We start from the raw sequence: 17,030 nt of genomic DNA on the forward strand, positions 1-17,030 counted from the left end.
CTGGGAAGGAGGCAAACAGACTGCTTAAAGTGTATATATTAGGGCTGTCAGTCGATGAAAATATTTAGTCGCGATTAATCGCGTACTTATCAATGGTTAACTCAAGATTCATCCCAAATTAATCACGGACTTTTAAAAAATTTGTTCTAAAGGAACTTAGAATACTTAGATGCTTTTCATGCTTCTAATACCCTTAACAGTATGGGAGTGAACAAATATACTTGCTTTATGCAAATATGTTTATTTTTATTGCAACAATTCAAAACAATCAAAAGTCCAAAATATTCTTTAGAAAAACCTCAAAGGTACTGAATGCTCAAAAATATGCTGAAAGGAAACTTAAGCATACACTCCCACACAATATAACTGTTTAATTTACCATTAGACAGTTAAGGCTCACAAAACATATTTCCATCTAAGTGTGGGAGACACAGTACACATTAAAAATACAATAAATAAAATGCATATGTAATAATACTTAATACTTACAGTGTCTTTGACTAAAACAGTTTGGCTGTACTTGTTGCTCTCCAGTTGCATTTAGCAGAAGCTGAACAATGCAAGCTTCTTCCTTTTTCAGTTTTCCTAACAAAACATGAACATGGAAACACCACAAAGGAGAAAGGGAAGAAAGAACTAAAAAAATACAGTGCATGGGTTGTCCCTATTACTTTTGTTTCTTTGCACTGAACCAGTTGCTCAAACAGACAAGCATTTTGACATTTTCAGATGACATGCCCAGAAAGTGTGACCCACCTGACCCCAACGCAGGAAACTACACCCACCCATAACCCCTCACATGGTATGGATGTGGCAGGTATTGCCAAGTACTTGCATGCAAGGTATGCCATCTCACTGTGTGCCCCTTCATGCTTGGGCCACCATTTCTGGGGACAGTCCTCTATGTCAACAGTTGGCTCTGCCCAGTATCACTCCACACATTTCTCAATGCAATCCTCTTCTTCATCAGATGAAGACTGAAGCAAGCACGAGAGCTGATCTTTTCTTAGATGGCTCAAATGTTACTGGTTGTTCAAGCTGCGCAGGCCTCTGCCTCTCCCTCAGCAATGCACTGATCAAGCGCCACACCTCAGCCCTGTCAGGTCTGCTCAGACACTTAAGATCCTTAAACCTAGGATCCACATGATGTTAGCTTTTTCCTTGCGCTTCTCCATTTCTGTTTTGAAGGTCACCCTTGAACTTAACCATGTAAGCTGGATCGTCCTCAGAGACCTCCATCACTCGCAACTGGTGACACAAAGCTGGCAACACCACTGAGCAGGAAACAAACTTCTCCCCTCCCTCCATAGAGAAATACACTTCATTAAGAATTTGTTACATTCACTCACATAAGGTTAAAATATTTTACACACACACACACACACACACACACACACACACACACACACACACACAAACATTCCTATGTCAAAAGTGGTAAGAGGAAATATTAATAAATTACCTGCAGTGTTCCAGCAGTCTCCAGCTTCTTCAGTTGTTGTTGATGGCATTGTGACATTGGTTGCATGTAGTGCCAGTGCATTTCTTCAGTGGTTCTCGATCTCTTAGAACACACTTGATCATTTCCAAGGTTCTGTTCCGTCTTGTTGATACGTCCTGTGTAAGTGACTCTTTCTTATGAAAATTTGCAATTTGCTGTTGTTCGATTCCCCACTGTCTAGCCACCGGCATAAAGTGCTTAGCGCACGTGTCAGCAAAGTGCCTCTCCTCCGTCTTCATAACAGTCACAGCATTCAACTGAAGTTCCCACTCTGGTGAAAAATAATGCGCTGTTACCCCTATGTTTACTTAGAGAAGTCCAATAGTCTCTGGTGAGTGCAACCGTGTTGGTCAGCCCCAAAGCCTCCACGACTTTGGCTTACACAACTTGTATGAAGATGAGAATCTTTGTCCATCTTACAGTGGTGGCTCTCAAAGGGAATTCATACGTGCAGTTGTTGGATGCTATGCTATGTGGAGGATGCTCATCCTCCACAATGTTAATCGACCTGCAAGCTGTAGCCACCCATTTTGCTATGGCTGTTGAAAGTTTGTTGGTTGTAGAATTGTCCAGACGTCTCCTTTGAAAGGTATCCAGCGTGGTCTGCCTTTGGTGAGAGGGAGGAGGGCTCTCTGCGTTAGCTGTGTGCTTGGCTAGCAAGTGGTATTTGAGACTGGACGTAGTACGTCCAGGGAACGGGGGTGCCTAACTCAGTTCAGCCACCACCGTTTCTTGGAAACCAATTAAGGCCAGGGTGCCTGGGCCCATCCAGACCGGGACCCCCACTGTAGTAGCACCATCAACCGCCACAGAGCCCATGGCGGCCCACCTGACCCCAACGCAGGAAACTACACCCACCCCATCATATAATCATCTTCCAGACTACATAAGAAAATAGACACCCAGATTGAGTTCATTCTGCACCTCTGCTAGAGCTCTCCCTCCATCTTCAGAGGGAACTGCTGGAGAGCAGAGACCTCGTGCAAGGATGTAACAACCTCCCCGCCAGCTGAAGTGGCCCCCAGTTCCGTCAATGTACCAGGGCTGGCACGTACCCACCCACAACCCCAGCGACACCAACCAGAACCCAAGCCCCCGAGGCCTAGCCCGGAAGCGGAGCACCCCAGAACCCTAAGCCTGCCCCGGAATCACACCGCGGCAGCCAAGCTACCAGGCCAGTAACCCTCTTCTGCCAGCACAGACCCTCCCCCAGCTCTGCTGCACGTAGCCACCAGGAAAACACTACCCAAGAGCCACCAGAGCCCCAACAAGGTCATGACCACAGCCCCTGGGTTGAGCCCTCCAGGAAAAATGTCCCTAGGGAGTCCCCAGATGCCCCAAGCACGCACCTACTCCTACATCAACCACAATTGCAAAGGCGGGACAAAACCATGACTGGGATTTCTAATCACTTGAAAGGTTTTTAAGCATACCTGAGAGCAGAAGTTTTGGTCTAAGCCGACTGATAAATCTGCTTTCCACTTTGCAGAAGGGATGTTGATTGATCTATGTTGTGTATTCTAAGGAGCTTGGAAAGAAAAGTGTCAACTTTTGGATTACTTAGAACCTTCACAGATATATTTTGTGTATTTTAGACAGTAATTTGGGTTTAAGATTAAGACATTGTACCACACTTGATTGTGTTTGTAATAACTAGTACCGTATTTTCACGACCATAAGGCGCACTTAAAAGTCTTAGATTTTCTTCAAAAAGTACGGCGCGCCCTATAGCGCAGTGCGCCCTGTGTGTTGTAATGAGGACGTAGTAGAGAACACCATGAGAACGCTAAAGGGTGAAGTGTGGCCGAGTTGGAGGAAAGACTCGAGCGGTGGATCATCGAGCAAAGAACGAGCGGGAGAAGCGTTTCGACGGTCACCATTTGGCTAAAAGCAGTTTCACTTTCACTTTTTATGAAACAGTGCCATTTTTCCATCAGGACCGGGACTACGGTAGCGGAGCAACTTCCAGCGGATTATAATGAAAAGCTGGCCATCTTCCGCTCCTACTACAGCAAACACATCGGCGACAAAAACATCCAGCCCAGCCACATCACTAACATGGACGAGGTCCCGCTCACTTTTGACATCCCGGTGAGTCACACTGTGGAGAAGAAGGGGACCAGCACGGTAGCGATACGCACAACGGGGTATGAAAAGTCGTCTTTTACTGTTGTGCTTGGCTGCCATGCTAATGGACAGAAACTGCCGCCTATGGTGATTTTTAAGCGAAAGACTTTGCCTAAAGAGAAGTTTCCAGCAGGAATCATCATTAAGGCAAATGAAAAGGGCTGGATGGATGAGGAAATGATGAAAGACTGGCTGAGGGAGGTGTATGTAAGGAGACCAGGTGGTTTTTTTCCACGCATCACCATCGCTCTTAATCTGTGACTCTATGCGTGCCCATCTCACAGCCGATGTGAAAAAACTAGTGAAACAAATGAACTGTGAGCTATAATGGTTGTATTGATGTATAGCAACTTGAAATGCTCCCAAAAATGGCACTACAGCATGTAAAAATATAATATAAGCTCTGGCGGACTTGGTTCTATGGTATGGAGCGCCAGGACTGCCATAATGAATTAATTAAATACACCATTAAATAATTAATTAAATGTGTCAATAATTAATTAAAATTGGAATTAATTAATTAAATAAATAGTTGACACATGTAATTAATTAATTATTGACACATTTAATTAATTATTTATGTATTTCACATTTTAATTAATTATTGACACATTTTAATTAATTATTGACACATTTAATTAATTAATTATTGACACAATTAATTATTTATGTATTTCACTTTTTAATTAATTATTGACACATTTAATTAATTATTGACACATTTAATTAATTATTTAATGATATATTTATTTATTTCATTTTGGCAGTCCTGGCGCCTGGCTCTCATCATGAAATAATTTTATCTGTCAGCCTCACCCATCAAACTCAGGGGGCGGGGTTAACGCTGCCCATGCAGCTTCTCTAACATTTGATTGGTTGCCGTGCAAAGTAAGTCAAAACAGGTCGATCCTAGATAATCGATTGCTTGTGTAGACTTGGGGCAGCCAGGTATCGCAGAATGCAGATCAAATCACAGGCAGCAATGGTGGTGGTGTAGTTTTAAAATACCCCGTTTTTCTGTCACCAGCTACACTTTTAACAGTGTTTTAGCCACGAATGTCGCGACGTATGTCTGGTCAGGTTGTCAACATAGAACATGTTTGCAAAAGTGCTCAGATGTTTTCAGAGATTTCACTAGCTCTGCTAACAATTAGCATTCAGAGTGCATCCAGGGGGTTACGTTAACTGGTTTGTTTACATATTCCACTCTCCGTGTTCCACATGTTGCATTCGCAGATTCTCATTTTCACCGAACGATCGTCTCTTTCCGCCTGGTCTTGTGTCTCTGTGCTTCTGTAACATAAAGAACGAGCTGACATTTTTCTCACGAAACCAGCGATCAGCTCAACAGACCCTCAGTTTACCTGCATGCATCCTCCTCCTCATCTGTCAGCTGTTTAACACCTGCTGCTAATTCAAGAAACACGCCTACGTTACCTGGTGATAGTCAGGTAACGTAGGCGTGATAGTTACCTGGTGATAGCCCAGTTAAACTGTGATAGTCTCTGTCATGTTTCGGCCGTGTGGCAGGCAGGATGAGGACCCAAATTGCAAACTCACACACACGGGGGATAAACTCAAAATGCAGCTTTATTGCTGATAAGTGATAAACAATAACGATGATACAAAAAGCAATACAAAACTACACTAAACTGGGAAAAGCTAAAGTAACATATACTGGAAGACACGGGGAGAACCACACACGGCATGAGGGAGAACGCGACGCCGAACAGAGGAAGACGCAGACAGAAATACACACAGGGTTAACGAGGAAAGTGGGAACACACGGGAACACAGGTGACACAGATAACCATAACGAGACACTGACGGGAGACGGGCAGAGTCAAACAGGAAGTACAGAGGTTCAGACAGGAGGAGAGAGAGCACGGGGAAAACTTAGACATAACGGGCAGGGGAAACATGGAATAAAACATAAGGAGAGACGAAGGCTCACAGATACACAGAGGGGCACACAGGGGGTGAGAGTCACAAAGGGAACGCACATAAGGAACACCACAACAGGGCAACTCAGAAAACATGGTCTAAATAAGGAACGAAATACAAAAATACATGGAAACTAAGAATACTGGGCCAACACGGCCCAGGACCATGACATCACCCCCCCCTAAGGGCTGGCTCCCGACAGCCCAAACCCGAGAAACAAAAACAAAAACAGAAAACAACCCACCCAGGGCGGGAGGCGGGGGACCAGGACGGAGGGACCAGAACGGGAAACAAAACAAACAACAGAAAACACAGGAGCACATGACCATAGTCAAAATAAAGTTCAGGGGGCCGACCCAGAGCCCACAGGCACAAGAGTTCACGGGTCACACGGTCGGGGGGCCGACCAGGCGGGTAGCACAGGTGGCAGAGCTGGTCCGGAGGCCGGCCGTGCGGAAGGCAGCGGCGGCGGCGAAGGAGACGACGGAGCAGTTCAGGGGGCCGGCCGCGCGGAAGGCAGCGGCGGCGGCGGAGGAGACGACGGAGCAGTTCAGGAGGCCGGCCGCGCGGAAGGCAGCGGCGGCGGCGGAGGAGACGACGGAGCAGTTCAGGGGGCCGGCCGCGCGGAAGGCAGCGGCGGCGGCGGCGGAGGAGACGACGGAGCAGTTCAGGGGGCCGGCCGCGCGGAAGGCAGCGGCGGCGGCTCTCCAGTGTCAGGCGTGCTGGCCATGGCCCGGTGGGCACAGGACCAGACGAAGCACAGGCTGAAGGCTCTGAGGCTGCTGCAGCTGACGAAGGCTCTGAGGCTGCTGCAGCTGACGAAGGCTCTGAGGCTGCTGCAGCTGACGAAGGCTCTGAGGCTGGGCCAGACGAAGGCTCTGAGGCTGCTGCTGCAGCTGACGAAGGCTCTGAGGCTGCTGCTGCAGCTGACGAAGGCTCTGAGGCTGCTGCTGCAGCTGACGAAGGCTCTGAGGCTGCTGCAGCTGACGAAGGCTCTGAGGCTGCTGCAGCTGACGAAGCACAGGCTGGACCAGGCGTAGCAGAAGGTGGCTGGATGGGCTCCTCGGGCCCTCCAGCTGATGTGGCATGAGGCTGGTGCGGTTCTCCCGAACCCCCAGCTGACGAGGAAGGTTGCTGAACGGGCCCCTCGGACCCTCCAGCGGAGACAGGAGGCTGAACGGGCCCCTCGGACCCTCCAGCGGAGACAGGAGGCTGAACGGGCCCCTCGGACCCTCCAGCGGAGACAGGAGGCTGAACGGGCCCCTCGGACCCTCCAGCGGAGACAGGAGGCTGAACGGGCCCCTCGGACCCTCCAGCGGAGACAGGAGGCTGAACGGGCCCCTCGGACCCTCCAGCTGACGAGGTAGATGGCGGCGTGGGAGCCGCGGAGTCCTGGATGAGCTCGTCCGAGCTCCCAGCAGGAGCCGATGCAGAGCCAGAGAGACCTGAGACCCCTGGCTGAATGCCGAGCCGACCAGCGGACCGCACCGCCATCGGGGACTGGGCTACAGGAGCTACTGGGGCCTGCGCTACAGGCGGCACTGGAGCTACTGGGGCCTGAACTGAAACAGGCGGCTTTGGAGCTACTGGGGCCTGAACTGAAACAGGCGGCTCTGGAGCTACTGGGGCCTGAACTGAAACAGGCGGCACTGGAGCTACTGGGGCCTGAACTGAAACAGGCGGCACTGGAGCTACTGGGGCCTGAACTGAAACAGGCGGCACTGGAGCTACTGGGGCCTGAACTGAAACAGGCGGCACTGGAGCTACTGGGGCCTGAACTGAAACAGGCGGCACTGGAGCTACTGGGGCCTGAACTGAAACAGGCGGCACTGGAGCTACTGGGGCCTGAACTGAAACAGGCGGCACTGGAGCTACTGGGGCCTGCGCTACAGGCGGCACTGGAGCTACTGGGGCCTGCGCTACAGGCGGCACTGGAGCTACTGGGGCCTGCGCTACAGGCGGCACTGGAGCTACTGGGGCCTGAACTGGGGGTGGCACTGGAGCTACTGGGGCCTGAACTGGGGGTGGCACTGGAGCTACTGGGGCCTGAACTGGGGGTGGCACTGGAGCTACTGGAGACTGAACTGGGGGTGGCACTGGAGCTACTGGAGACTGAACCGGGGGTGACACTGGAGCTACTGGAGACTGAACCGGGGGTGACACTGGAGCTACTGGAGACTGAACCGGGGGTGACACTGGTGTACTGGGGTGAAGGCAGCGAGGATGCAGTCTCTCTCTCAAGGGAGGATCGAATGATTTAGCGATAAATCTTGACGGGAAAAGATGCCGATGCTGAGAATACCAGGCAGCGGGGGCTTCCAGGAGGGTAGCTGACTGAACTGAGGGTGGCTGCGAGGGAGCTAACTGAACTGAGGGTGGCTGCGAGGGAGCTAACTGAACTGAGGGTGGCTGCGAGGGGGCTAACTGAACTGAGGGTGGCTGCGAGGGTGCTAACTGAGTTGTGAGGGGCTGCGAGGGAGCTAACTGAACTGACCTGGGAGGAGAAACACGAGCAGGAAAAGGAGCAGGCTCAGAAAAAACTGTCCGAGAAATGGCAGGCTCAGGGTCGACAAAAATAGCTCTATCAAAGATGAACCCGCCGTCCACTTCATGTTTTGTAGTCTTAGCATTGTCCGGTTTATGGCGGCGGGCGCGCCGCCTCCTTCGAGCAGAGGAAGCTGGCGCGATGGGCGCTGATGGCGCCAACACAGAGGGTGACGTAGTGGTGAGTTCCCCGTCGTCCGCCCCCATCCTTGCCAGAAATGAGGCAGGCGAAAAATAGCCTAAGCGGATCGGAGACGGCGAGCGGCTGGTAGGCTGTGCAGCAGGTGAGAGGTCCTCCTCCGGGATGAGCCAGGGTTTCCGCCGGAGCTCGTCCTCCCGATAAGCCCGTAACACCTGCTGCCGCTCTTCCTCGCCAAAGTCTATGGCTTCCGTTGTCTCCGTGCGCCACGCCGTGCGGCCAGACCGCGGTGAAGACGCGGAAGCCGGCGGGGTGCGGGCGGAAGGTGTGTCTGTGGCGAGCCTCACCGTTCCAACTCTGACCGCTACTGGCTCATGAGACAGCGGGGAAACGGCGCAACGGCACGGCTCTGGTGAAGGTGCACGCCCACCGGGCCGCTGCTCCTGCGGACGGAGTTGGAGGGTGGAGACGAGAAAGTCGCTGACGAGGGGGTGCAGCGTCTCCCATAACCAGGGGAACACAGATACGCACACCCCTACTTGGCGGGCGAACTCCTCTCGTTCCTCCTCACTGGAACAGTGCAGCCACTTGTCGCAGAGAGACTCCACTGTCCGGACGATCCCCCTCCTCCGTGTCGCCGGGTCCGACATGTTCGCGTCGTCCTGGAGGTCCGCGGAGGGGTTGTGAACTGCTGGGTCCATGTTGTGGTCGCGTTCTTCTGTCATGTTTCGGCCGTGTGGCAGGCAGGATGAGGACCCAAATTGCAAACTCACACACACGGGGGATAAACTCAAAATGCAGCTTTATTGCTGATAAGTGATAAACAATAACGATGATACAAAAAGCAATACAAAACTACACTAAACTGGGAAAAGCTAAAGTAACATATACTGGAAGACACGGGGAGAACCACACACGGCATGAGGGAGAACGCGACGCCGAACAGAGGAAGACGCAGACAGAAATACACACAGGGTTAACGAGGAAAGTGGGAACACACGGGGAACACAGGTGACACAGATAACCATAACGAGACACTGACGGGAGACGGGCAGAGTCAAACAGGAAGTACAGAGGTTCAGACAGGAGGAGAGAGAGCACGGGGAAAACTTAGACATAACGGGCAGGGGAAACATGGAATAAAACATAAGGAGAGACGAAGGCTCACAGATACACAGAGGGGCACACAGGGGGTGAGAGTCACAAAGGGAACGCACATAAGGAACACCACAACAGGGCAACTCAGAAAACATGGTCTAAATAAGGAACGAAATACAAAAATACATGGAAACTAAGAATACTGGGCCAACACGGCCCAGGACCATGACAGTCACAGTTTAACTGGGCAGCCGGTGCTCGATATAAAGCAATGTCAGCGCATTTTTCTGCACAAGATGAGTAAATATAGTGTTTTCCCCGAGCGCTGTTTTATTTACAACTGAGCAAATCGGTTTGGCTGAGGTTAAAGTTACGTTTCATAACTGCATAGTTTCACAGACGTTTAATGGTTCACTGGCACATGTGTTAGACTGAACTATCATCTAAATATCATCTGTTTTTTAATAGTTATTCAACTGTATTCTAAGCACCAGCTGTCTGTTAGAATGTGATTTTTTTTTCTCTCTCTGTTGGCAGAGGTATAAAAATGTGCAGGAAAATCTTATGTCAACACTCTCTCTCTTTTTTTTTTTTTTTTTTTTTTTTTGCTTTTTCGGTCATGTTATGTTTACCTGTCAAAGGCTTGTTACAAACTATGAAACACATCGTGCAGACTTCTGGATGTTAGAAGAAAACTAATACTGCTCATGAAGGAGACTAAAGGCAGGAAGGTGTCCTTTAAAACTAAACATGTTAATAGGACCTCCCTATTTATATCATAGTCTATGATATAGCACGTGTATTTCAGTAATAGCCTGCTGATTTCAGTGTAGTGGTGAACAGTCGCACAGCTCACGTAGGCGTTATCTGTGATTCTCCTTAACTATAATTTATCCAAGTTAACTTCAGTTAACCATTCAGACAGTTCTTTTGCAATGAAAAACATAAACACCCATGCTGCCGGTAGGTTTCCTCAGTGCCAGCTGTTAACATTATAGCTGCTTATGCAGTAACCATGGTAACCACGGACTCTGAGCGGCTGGATCGACGGAGGTCAGACAACAATTTTACATGTATGATCTTAAAACAGGACACAGCCACTATACGTGCTGGCCTCATATAAAATGTGAAGGCAGACTAAATCTATGTTTGACGTTTGTTTATATCTAATCTTCCTTTTCAAACATTTAAACAGCAGCGAGTCTGCAGCTGAGGGAATACAAACTTAACATAACTCAAATTATCGGAACAGGTTTGCTCCTTTCTTGGATTCATTTGGTGATTTATTAAATGTATAACTGTTATTCTAATCTGCTGCTGAGTCTCTTACACTTTTCTTTATGCTGTATATTTTCACGTCTCTGGAATAGTTGGAAGTTAGATAGTCAGCTGGGAAACTTTGTGTTAACTCATGGAGCTGTGGATATGCTGACCTCGCTGCGTGGTGTACAGAGCGAGGTCAGCATGATTAATATTCACAATAAAAATATTAGCCGAACATCATGAAGTCTGTATGTGTTTCATAGTGTCGAACAACCTTTGTACAGTTAAAGCCAGCAGTTACTACATGACAGAATCACCAACGCTATCTCTTTTATGCGTTTATACACAGGTCACGCTGATTACTGAACAAAAACCCAAAGATCAGATGTTAAACAGATTTATTTGCTCTCTCTCCTCCTGTTTTTAATGTTAGTTATAATTCAGAATTGGCGACTGAAACACATAGGACACATAAGAACATCAGGAAATAAAACACCGATAAATATAACCTCAGTAAAAGAAGTCAGCGGGGGTTACTACAGCTGTGTACCGGGGCCTGCGCTTTGTCGGTGGGATTGCTTGCGAGGCGAGCGGGTCTATCCCACGCTTTGCCATGAGACTGGGCAGACATCTCCGAAATCATCGAAGCACTTTTGCAAAGAGGCTGTATCTTGACAAACCGACCAGACACATGAAGATTAAACCACTACATTCTCGGCTAAAAAAAAAAATTAAAACGGTATTTGGTGACACACAAACAGGGTTTTTCAAAGTTCAGTTCTGTTAGCTTCCACATGCCGGTTGTTGTGTGCTAGAAACAATGGCCACCAGGCCAAAGCAATGGTTTTGACTCGATCAGCATTAACCCCGCCCCCTGAGTTTGATGGGTGAGGCTGACAGATAAAATTATTTCATGATGAGAGCCAGGCGCCAGGACTGCCAAAATGAAATAAATAAATATATCATTAAATAATTAATTAAATGTGTCAATAATTAATTAAATGTGTCAATAATTAATTAAAATGTGAAATACATAATTAATTAATTACATGTGTCAATAATTAATTAATTACATGTGTCATAACTATTTAATTAATTCCAATTTTAATTAATTATTGACACATTTAATTAATTATTTAATGGTGTATTTAATTAATTCATTATGGCAGTCCTGGCGCTCCATACTATGGTAGGTCTTAATGGGTTAAATGAGAATAAGAAAGAAACGTATTTCTTTGTGCCCCCCTTTCCCTGTTAATGCCCTACCCCTGCACACTTACCAGCTGTCAGCTACCATTCATAACTTCCGTTCAACTCATTCATGTCACCTAAAAGGTAAACCTGTTTCTCCATCACCTGTTCAACAGTGGTGGTATCGCGCATCGCAGTTTTTTCCCCCCTCAGTACTCTTTTAACGCACACGTGAAATCTTTGCTTTTATGCAGGTGCTCACACTAACTTAACAATTCTGTAAGTGGACTCTGTAAGAAGAATGTTTGAACCTGCAGAAAGTCTATGAACAGATTAAATAGTCCTGATTATTTTTCTTGCAGGATACAATGACATGAAAACTGAGCTGAAGGACTTCCTGCAGAGATTTGCAGCTGAAGGAAAAGTGAGTCTTCCACCTGATAGGTCAAGTGTCTTGTGACTGTTCTGATAGGTTAACTGATATAATTTAACTATTCTATGATAGGTTGTGACATCTGATGACATTCGTCAGTTCTTCGAGCAGCAGAGTCGTAAAAGACGCAGAGTTGATGCCGGAGAGTTCTACTGCACCTGATCCCCCCTGACCTCGCCTCCATCTGCTGATCTTTCATCCCTGATTAAATGGAACCTGTTGTGTGTTTCCTGTTTTAACTTTTCTATAAAATCTGTCTGACATGTTGAACAACCTCTTTGTTTCTCAGTATTGTTTCCTTTTTAAACAATCTAATAAAACAATCTGAACATGGCAACATTTGGAGTTACTTCATGATCAGTCAACTGATTAGTCAATCAATTCTGCCAACTAATCCTCTTATGAATCAGCTGATAGAATGATTGAAAACTGAAAAACAGCTCAGAGACAATAAATACTTAAGAAACAAAGTTTCAGTTAAAGAAAAAAAAGCTAAATGTGTGAATGTGAAAGAGTAAAGAACCAGAAAATATGAAAAACCAAACTACAGAGGCCAAATCAATAACAAAACTATTCAGGTGGGTTTTTAAGCGATCAATAATATTCAGATGTTATTTTTAAAACTTAGTTTATTTTAATGATCTGATTGATGTTATCTAAGATGAGGCTAACGCAGCTGGCGCTGTCATCTCATTGGATGGCCACTTAAACATCCACAAATATTTTGAAAAATGTAGTGTTTTTCTTTATTTTAAAAAGACAAAACTGTGAAAGTAAGCACAATTTTTTTCCCTCACTCTTACTTAACTGAAGCCTTTCATTGAACTACTAATTAAACAAATTGGTACTCTCTGGCCAGGCATGTGGCAGCACTTCTTCTATCATTCTGTTCATATTTAACAAAAATGCTGCCATAAGGGTACACATTAGTTTTTGACTGCTAGTGAAAATGGTTTTCATTACAAATATCTCTAACTGAAAACCACATGCAGGATAATTGGGTTTATCAGCACTATTAACAGTGTAAGAATCACACACCAGTAGAGCTTTGGACACATCCCATTTGAGCCAACAGATTACATTTTCTCTGATATATTTGTTGTCAGGTGCAGTTGCAGCTACAGTTACTGTTGCTATGATGAGAGGAGCTCCGTAGCCTAGAGAGAATCCAATGGCCAGCATAGATGCTTTAGACAACCCCCCAAAGACATTAGTTGTACGGTAGAGCAGCAACAAAGCTGAGGCAAACATCCAGAAAAACAGAGCTAGGTAGAAAAATGGATTAAAAAAAAGGTAGCTGCAGTGCACGCTGGTTTTTTTTTTTTTTTTTTGAACTTTTGCATCTGAAATGGCCGCTCCAATTATAAACCAAATGTTTGCAATCAGGAGGGACAGTAATGTTGACTATGGCAACATGACGCACGTAAGAGGTTTCAGTCGTTATTTTTCTCCATATGAGTCCTTCAATGATGAGACATATGACCAAGGAAATCATGGACAGGCCAACTCCAATGTAGGTTATAATGTCTAAACAGAGTTTCTTTGGAATGTTTGGTGACATGAGGATGGAGAATGAGGTCAGGTGGTTGCAGTTGCAGGTAACAGTTCTGTTAGAGAATTGTGGATCATTATGGTTGTCATTGTGCAAGATGATTAGATCTTTAGCATGAATGTTCACCTCTGTTTTCTACACAGACGCACACTCACGTTTCACTGATCACATCACATGCTCACAGACACATTCACACACACACACACATCACATGTTCACTGTTGCAGACACACACGACACATGTTTATATGTATTTTATCTATCGCATGATTAATGAGATGTTTGTGTAAACACTGAGTTAATAAAAGAACTGCAAGAGGGGGCCAGAGTTGGAGTCGTCTGAGGTTTGGGTGCAGAGCTCACAGCTCTGAGATTCTGACTGGGCTCCCCTTGCGCAACTTAAAACCAATTGATCTCTGTTCGTCTGGCTTTGTTCACGGGACTAAGTCTCTGAGTCAGCGAGGCCTGCAAGCACAGACCTAACATTTATTTGGTCCTTCGGAGCCGGACTCCAACAAATGGCCTTTCATTGAGGAGGGGGTAGGACATACCGAAGTCTGTGGACAGCCAGGACACTAGGATGCCCGAAGAAAGCCCTGGAATGTGAATTTGTGGCCAGGCCGGTGAGATAGCGTCTGAACTCCCCTTGGTTGGATGGTGATTGACGGGATCCTGAGACCCTCCCCGTGAACGAGAAGCAGCACAACAGTAAGTAAACAGAGCGCCTCTATAACTGTGCGAATGATCGTAGGGTCCGAGATAGAAACGTGTCACCGTGACTGTGTGCGTTTAAGCAGGAGTGCTGGTCGCGCGAGTGCATGCGATAATTGGTGTGTGGATCGATATTGAAATATCGATTCTTCCGATCCCAGTAATTTATGTTCTAGAATCGATTCTCATATTAAAATATCGATATTTTAGTATTTTGGAGTAAATTTGTAGTTTTTCATTAACAGGAACACAATGGAAAGAAACTATATCATTTGGATCGTCTAAATTGGAAGAAACTACTTCCTCTTACGCCTTTCATAGTCATATGCGAAATACGGCTGTATAAATGTGTCGCAGCCCCTGGCCAGTGTTGCCAACTCCTCAGCAAGAAAAATCACTTTTGGCTATTCTAAAAGTCTCTAGAAGTCGCTAAACGACGTCATCGCCTAATTTGCATGAATTTGCAATCCTACAAATCCTACAACATTGTAACCCATGTTGTAGGAGAGAAAAAAAGAAGAAACAAAGTGAGTAAAAAAACGTCCTAAATGCATTTAGAATTTATTTAGAACTTCATATTAAATTTCTTTTAGCGATTATTGTTTTTTTTAATGCCACAATTCCAACCTTACTCCTTTATCTGCGCTTGGACCTGCAAAAGTGACTCGAAATAGGCACTCTGGTGGAGTTACTTTGTGTGTGTGTGTGTGTGTGTGTGTGTGTGTTTAAGTAGTTTTAAACCTTGTGATCCACAAAACAACATAACAGTAAAAGAAGAACTGAACTGATTGCGTTACTGTCAGTGCGGGAGCAGAGGCTTCACTCATACGTGATTCATTTGCAGTTTGGACGCATAGGTGGGAACATCTCCTGCCCTGATAGCAGCTGGGGGTGGACTATCCTCTGCCCGTGAGCGCTTTGGTATGGAACGCCAGGACTGCCATAATGAATTAATTAAATACACCATTAAATAATTAATTAAATGTGTCGATAATTAATTAAAAATTGAATTAATTAATTACTTAAATAAATAGTTATGACACATGTAATTAATTAATTATTGACACATTTAATTAATTATTTATGTATTTCACATTTTAATTAATTATTGACACATTTAATTAATTATTTAATGATATATTTATTTATTTCATTTTGGCAGTCCTGGCTCTTTTGTCCTGGCATTTTGGCAGTCTCATCATGAAACTAGAAAAATTTGCATTTCCTGCGAAAATGCTGTGTGGATGCCTTAACGCCGAAGATGTCTGCTGAAAAAAGCTGAAAAAGTTGAAAAAACAAACAAAAAAATGTTGCCCTGAGCAGGATTCGAACCTGGCACTTCTGGTACTCAAGGCAGGTTCTCATCTCACTGCGCCAAACTCTTTCTCACAAAGAAGAGGTGGAGAGACTGACAATTGTGCTGAAATGAGCAGAAGAGGCTGAGAATTGTGCTGATAAGAGGTGAAAAGGCTGAAAATATTTCAGAAAAGAGGTGAATCAGAAGAATATCTGCTGAAAAGAGGTAAAGAAGCAAAAAGATGAGCTGAAAAGAGGTGTAGAAGCAGAAGTGCTTGCTGAAGATGGCTGTATGTGTAATGACACACTGGAGAGTGTCAAGAAAGCAGAGCGCATGCAAGCAGGGAACATGTGTAGCAACTCTCACAGGATTCGAGCCTCTGCCACCGGGTCTCACGGCAGCTGCCCTACCCTCTGAGCCAAATGAGTTCTGGTCACAAGCAAAGATATGATGAGAGGGAAAATGTGCACTGTGGAGCAGAAGCTCAAATTAGCAGAAAAGAGGTGAAGAGGAAGAACTTTGTTGTGAAATGAGGTAAAGAAACTGAAATTTGTGCTTAAAACAAGTGAAAAAGCTGAACTCTGAAATCCTGCTAAAACAGCAGAAGAGGCGGATATTTTTCAGCTACTCATTGAGCCAAACTGGTTCTCACGTAACTGAAAAAAGGTGGAAAAGCTTAAAATTCTAATGAAAACAGCAGAAGAGGCTGAGATTTGTGCTGATAAGAGGTGAAAATGCTGAACCAATCAGAGGTACTGCTTCTGTCTGCTTCATCAGGCTGTGTACTTGTATGTATTTCTGCCACAGAGAATCTGAGGTCCATATTAGAAAAGCTGGTAAAATCATAAAACTTTTCAGAATTGTAATAAATTATCAATACGAATTACCGGTCTGTGATAGTGTATAAATTTGTAGTTAAAAAAAACATGTTGACCAAGGTGGAATCGAACCCAGGACCTTTGGTCTGAAGAGCCATCAATCGCGCCACCTGAAAAGGGGGCGGGGCGCCTTAAAAATCAGGGTGATCAGCAGTCAGAATTTGATCGCGGTGAGCGGTGAAAAACGCCGTTTTTTGGAGTTACAAAACGTCGTGTAACTCAAAAACTAGGTGGGATAGAAGCATAATTCTTGCACTGTTTTAAATGCTGTTGGAGATGCATCAGGACTTTCGATTGGTCTTAGGCGTGGCGATGCTGGAAGGTTGAGCCCTTGTTCAACAGCAGACTGAAG

The 17,030-nt window shown here is 45.8% G+C and overlaps 1 protein-coding gene across 5 annotated transcripts in view; it reads left to right on the forward strand.

Annotated features, from left to right (window-relative positions):
• Positions 1 to 12,577, forward strand: part of ubr7 (ubiquitin protein ligase E3 component n-recognin 7) — a 39,405-nt gene extending 26,828 nt beyond the window's left edge. For all 5 annotated transcript variants that reach the window (XM_082505274.1, XM_082505273.1, XM_082505270.1 and 2 more), the window contains 2 exons: positions 12,170 to 12,231; positions 12,313 to 12,577. In XM_082505274.1, coding sequence (XP_082361400.1) covers positions 12,170 to 12,231; positions 12,313 to 12,402 — 152 coding nt within the window. In that variant the 3' untranslated portion in view covers positions 12,403 to 12,577. The remainder of the gene's footprint in view (positions 1 to 12,169; positions 12,232 to 12,312) is intronic.
• The last annotated feature ends 4,453 nt before the right edge of the window (positions 12,578 to 17,030 follow it).

Source organism: Aulonocara stuartgranti, assembly GCF_965226115.1.
Source record: "Aulonocara stuartgranti genome assembly, chromosome: 15".
In the NCBI taxonomy this organism is placed as follows: Eukaryota; Metazoa; Chordata; class Actinopteri; order Cichliformes; family Cichlidae; genus Aulonocara; species Aulonocara stuartgranti.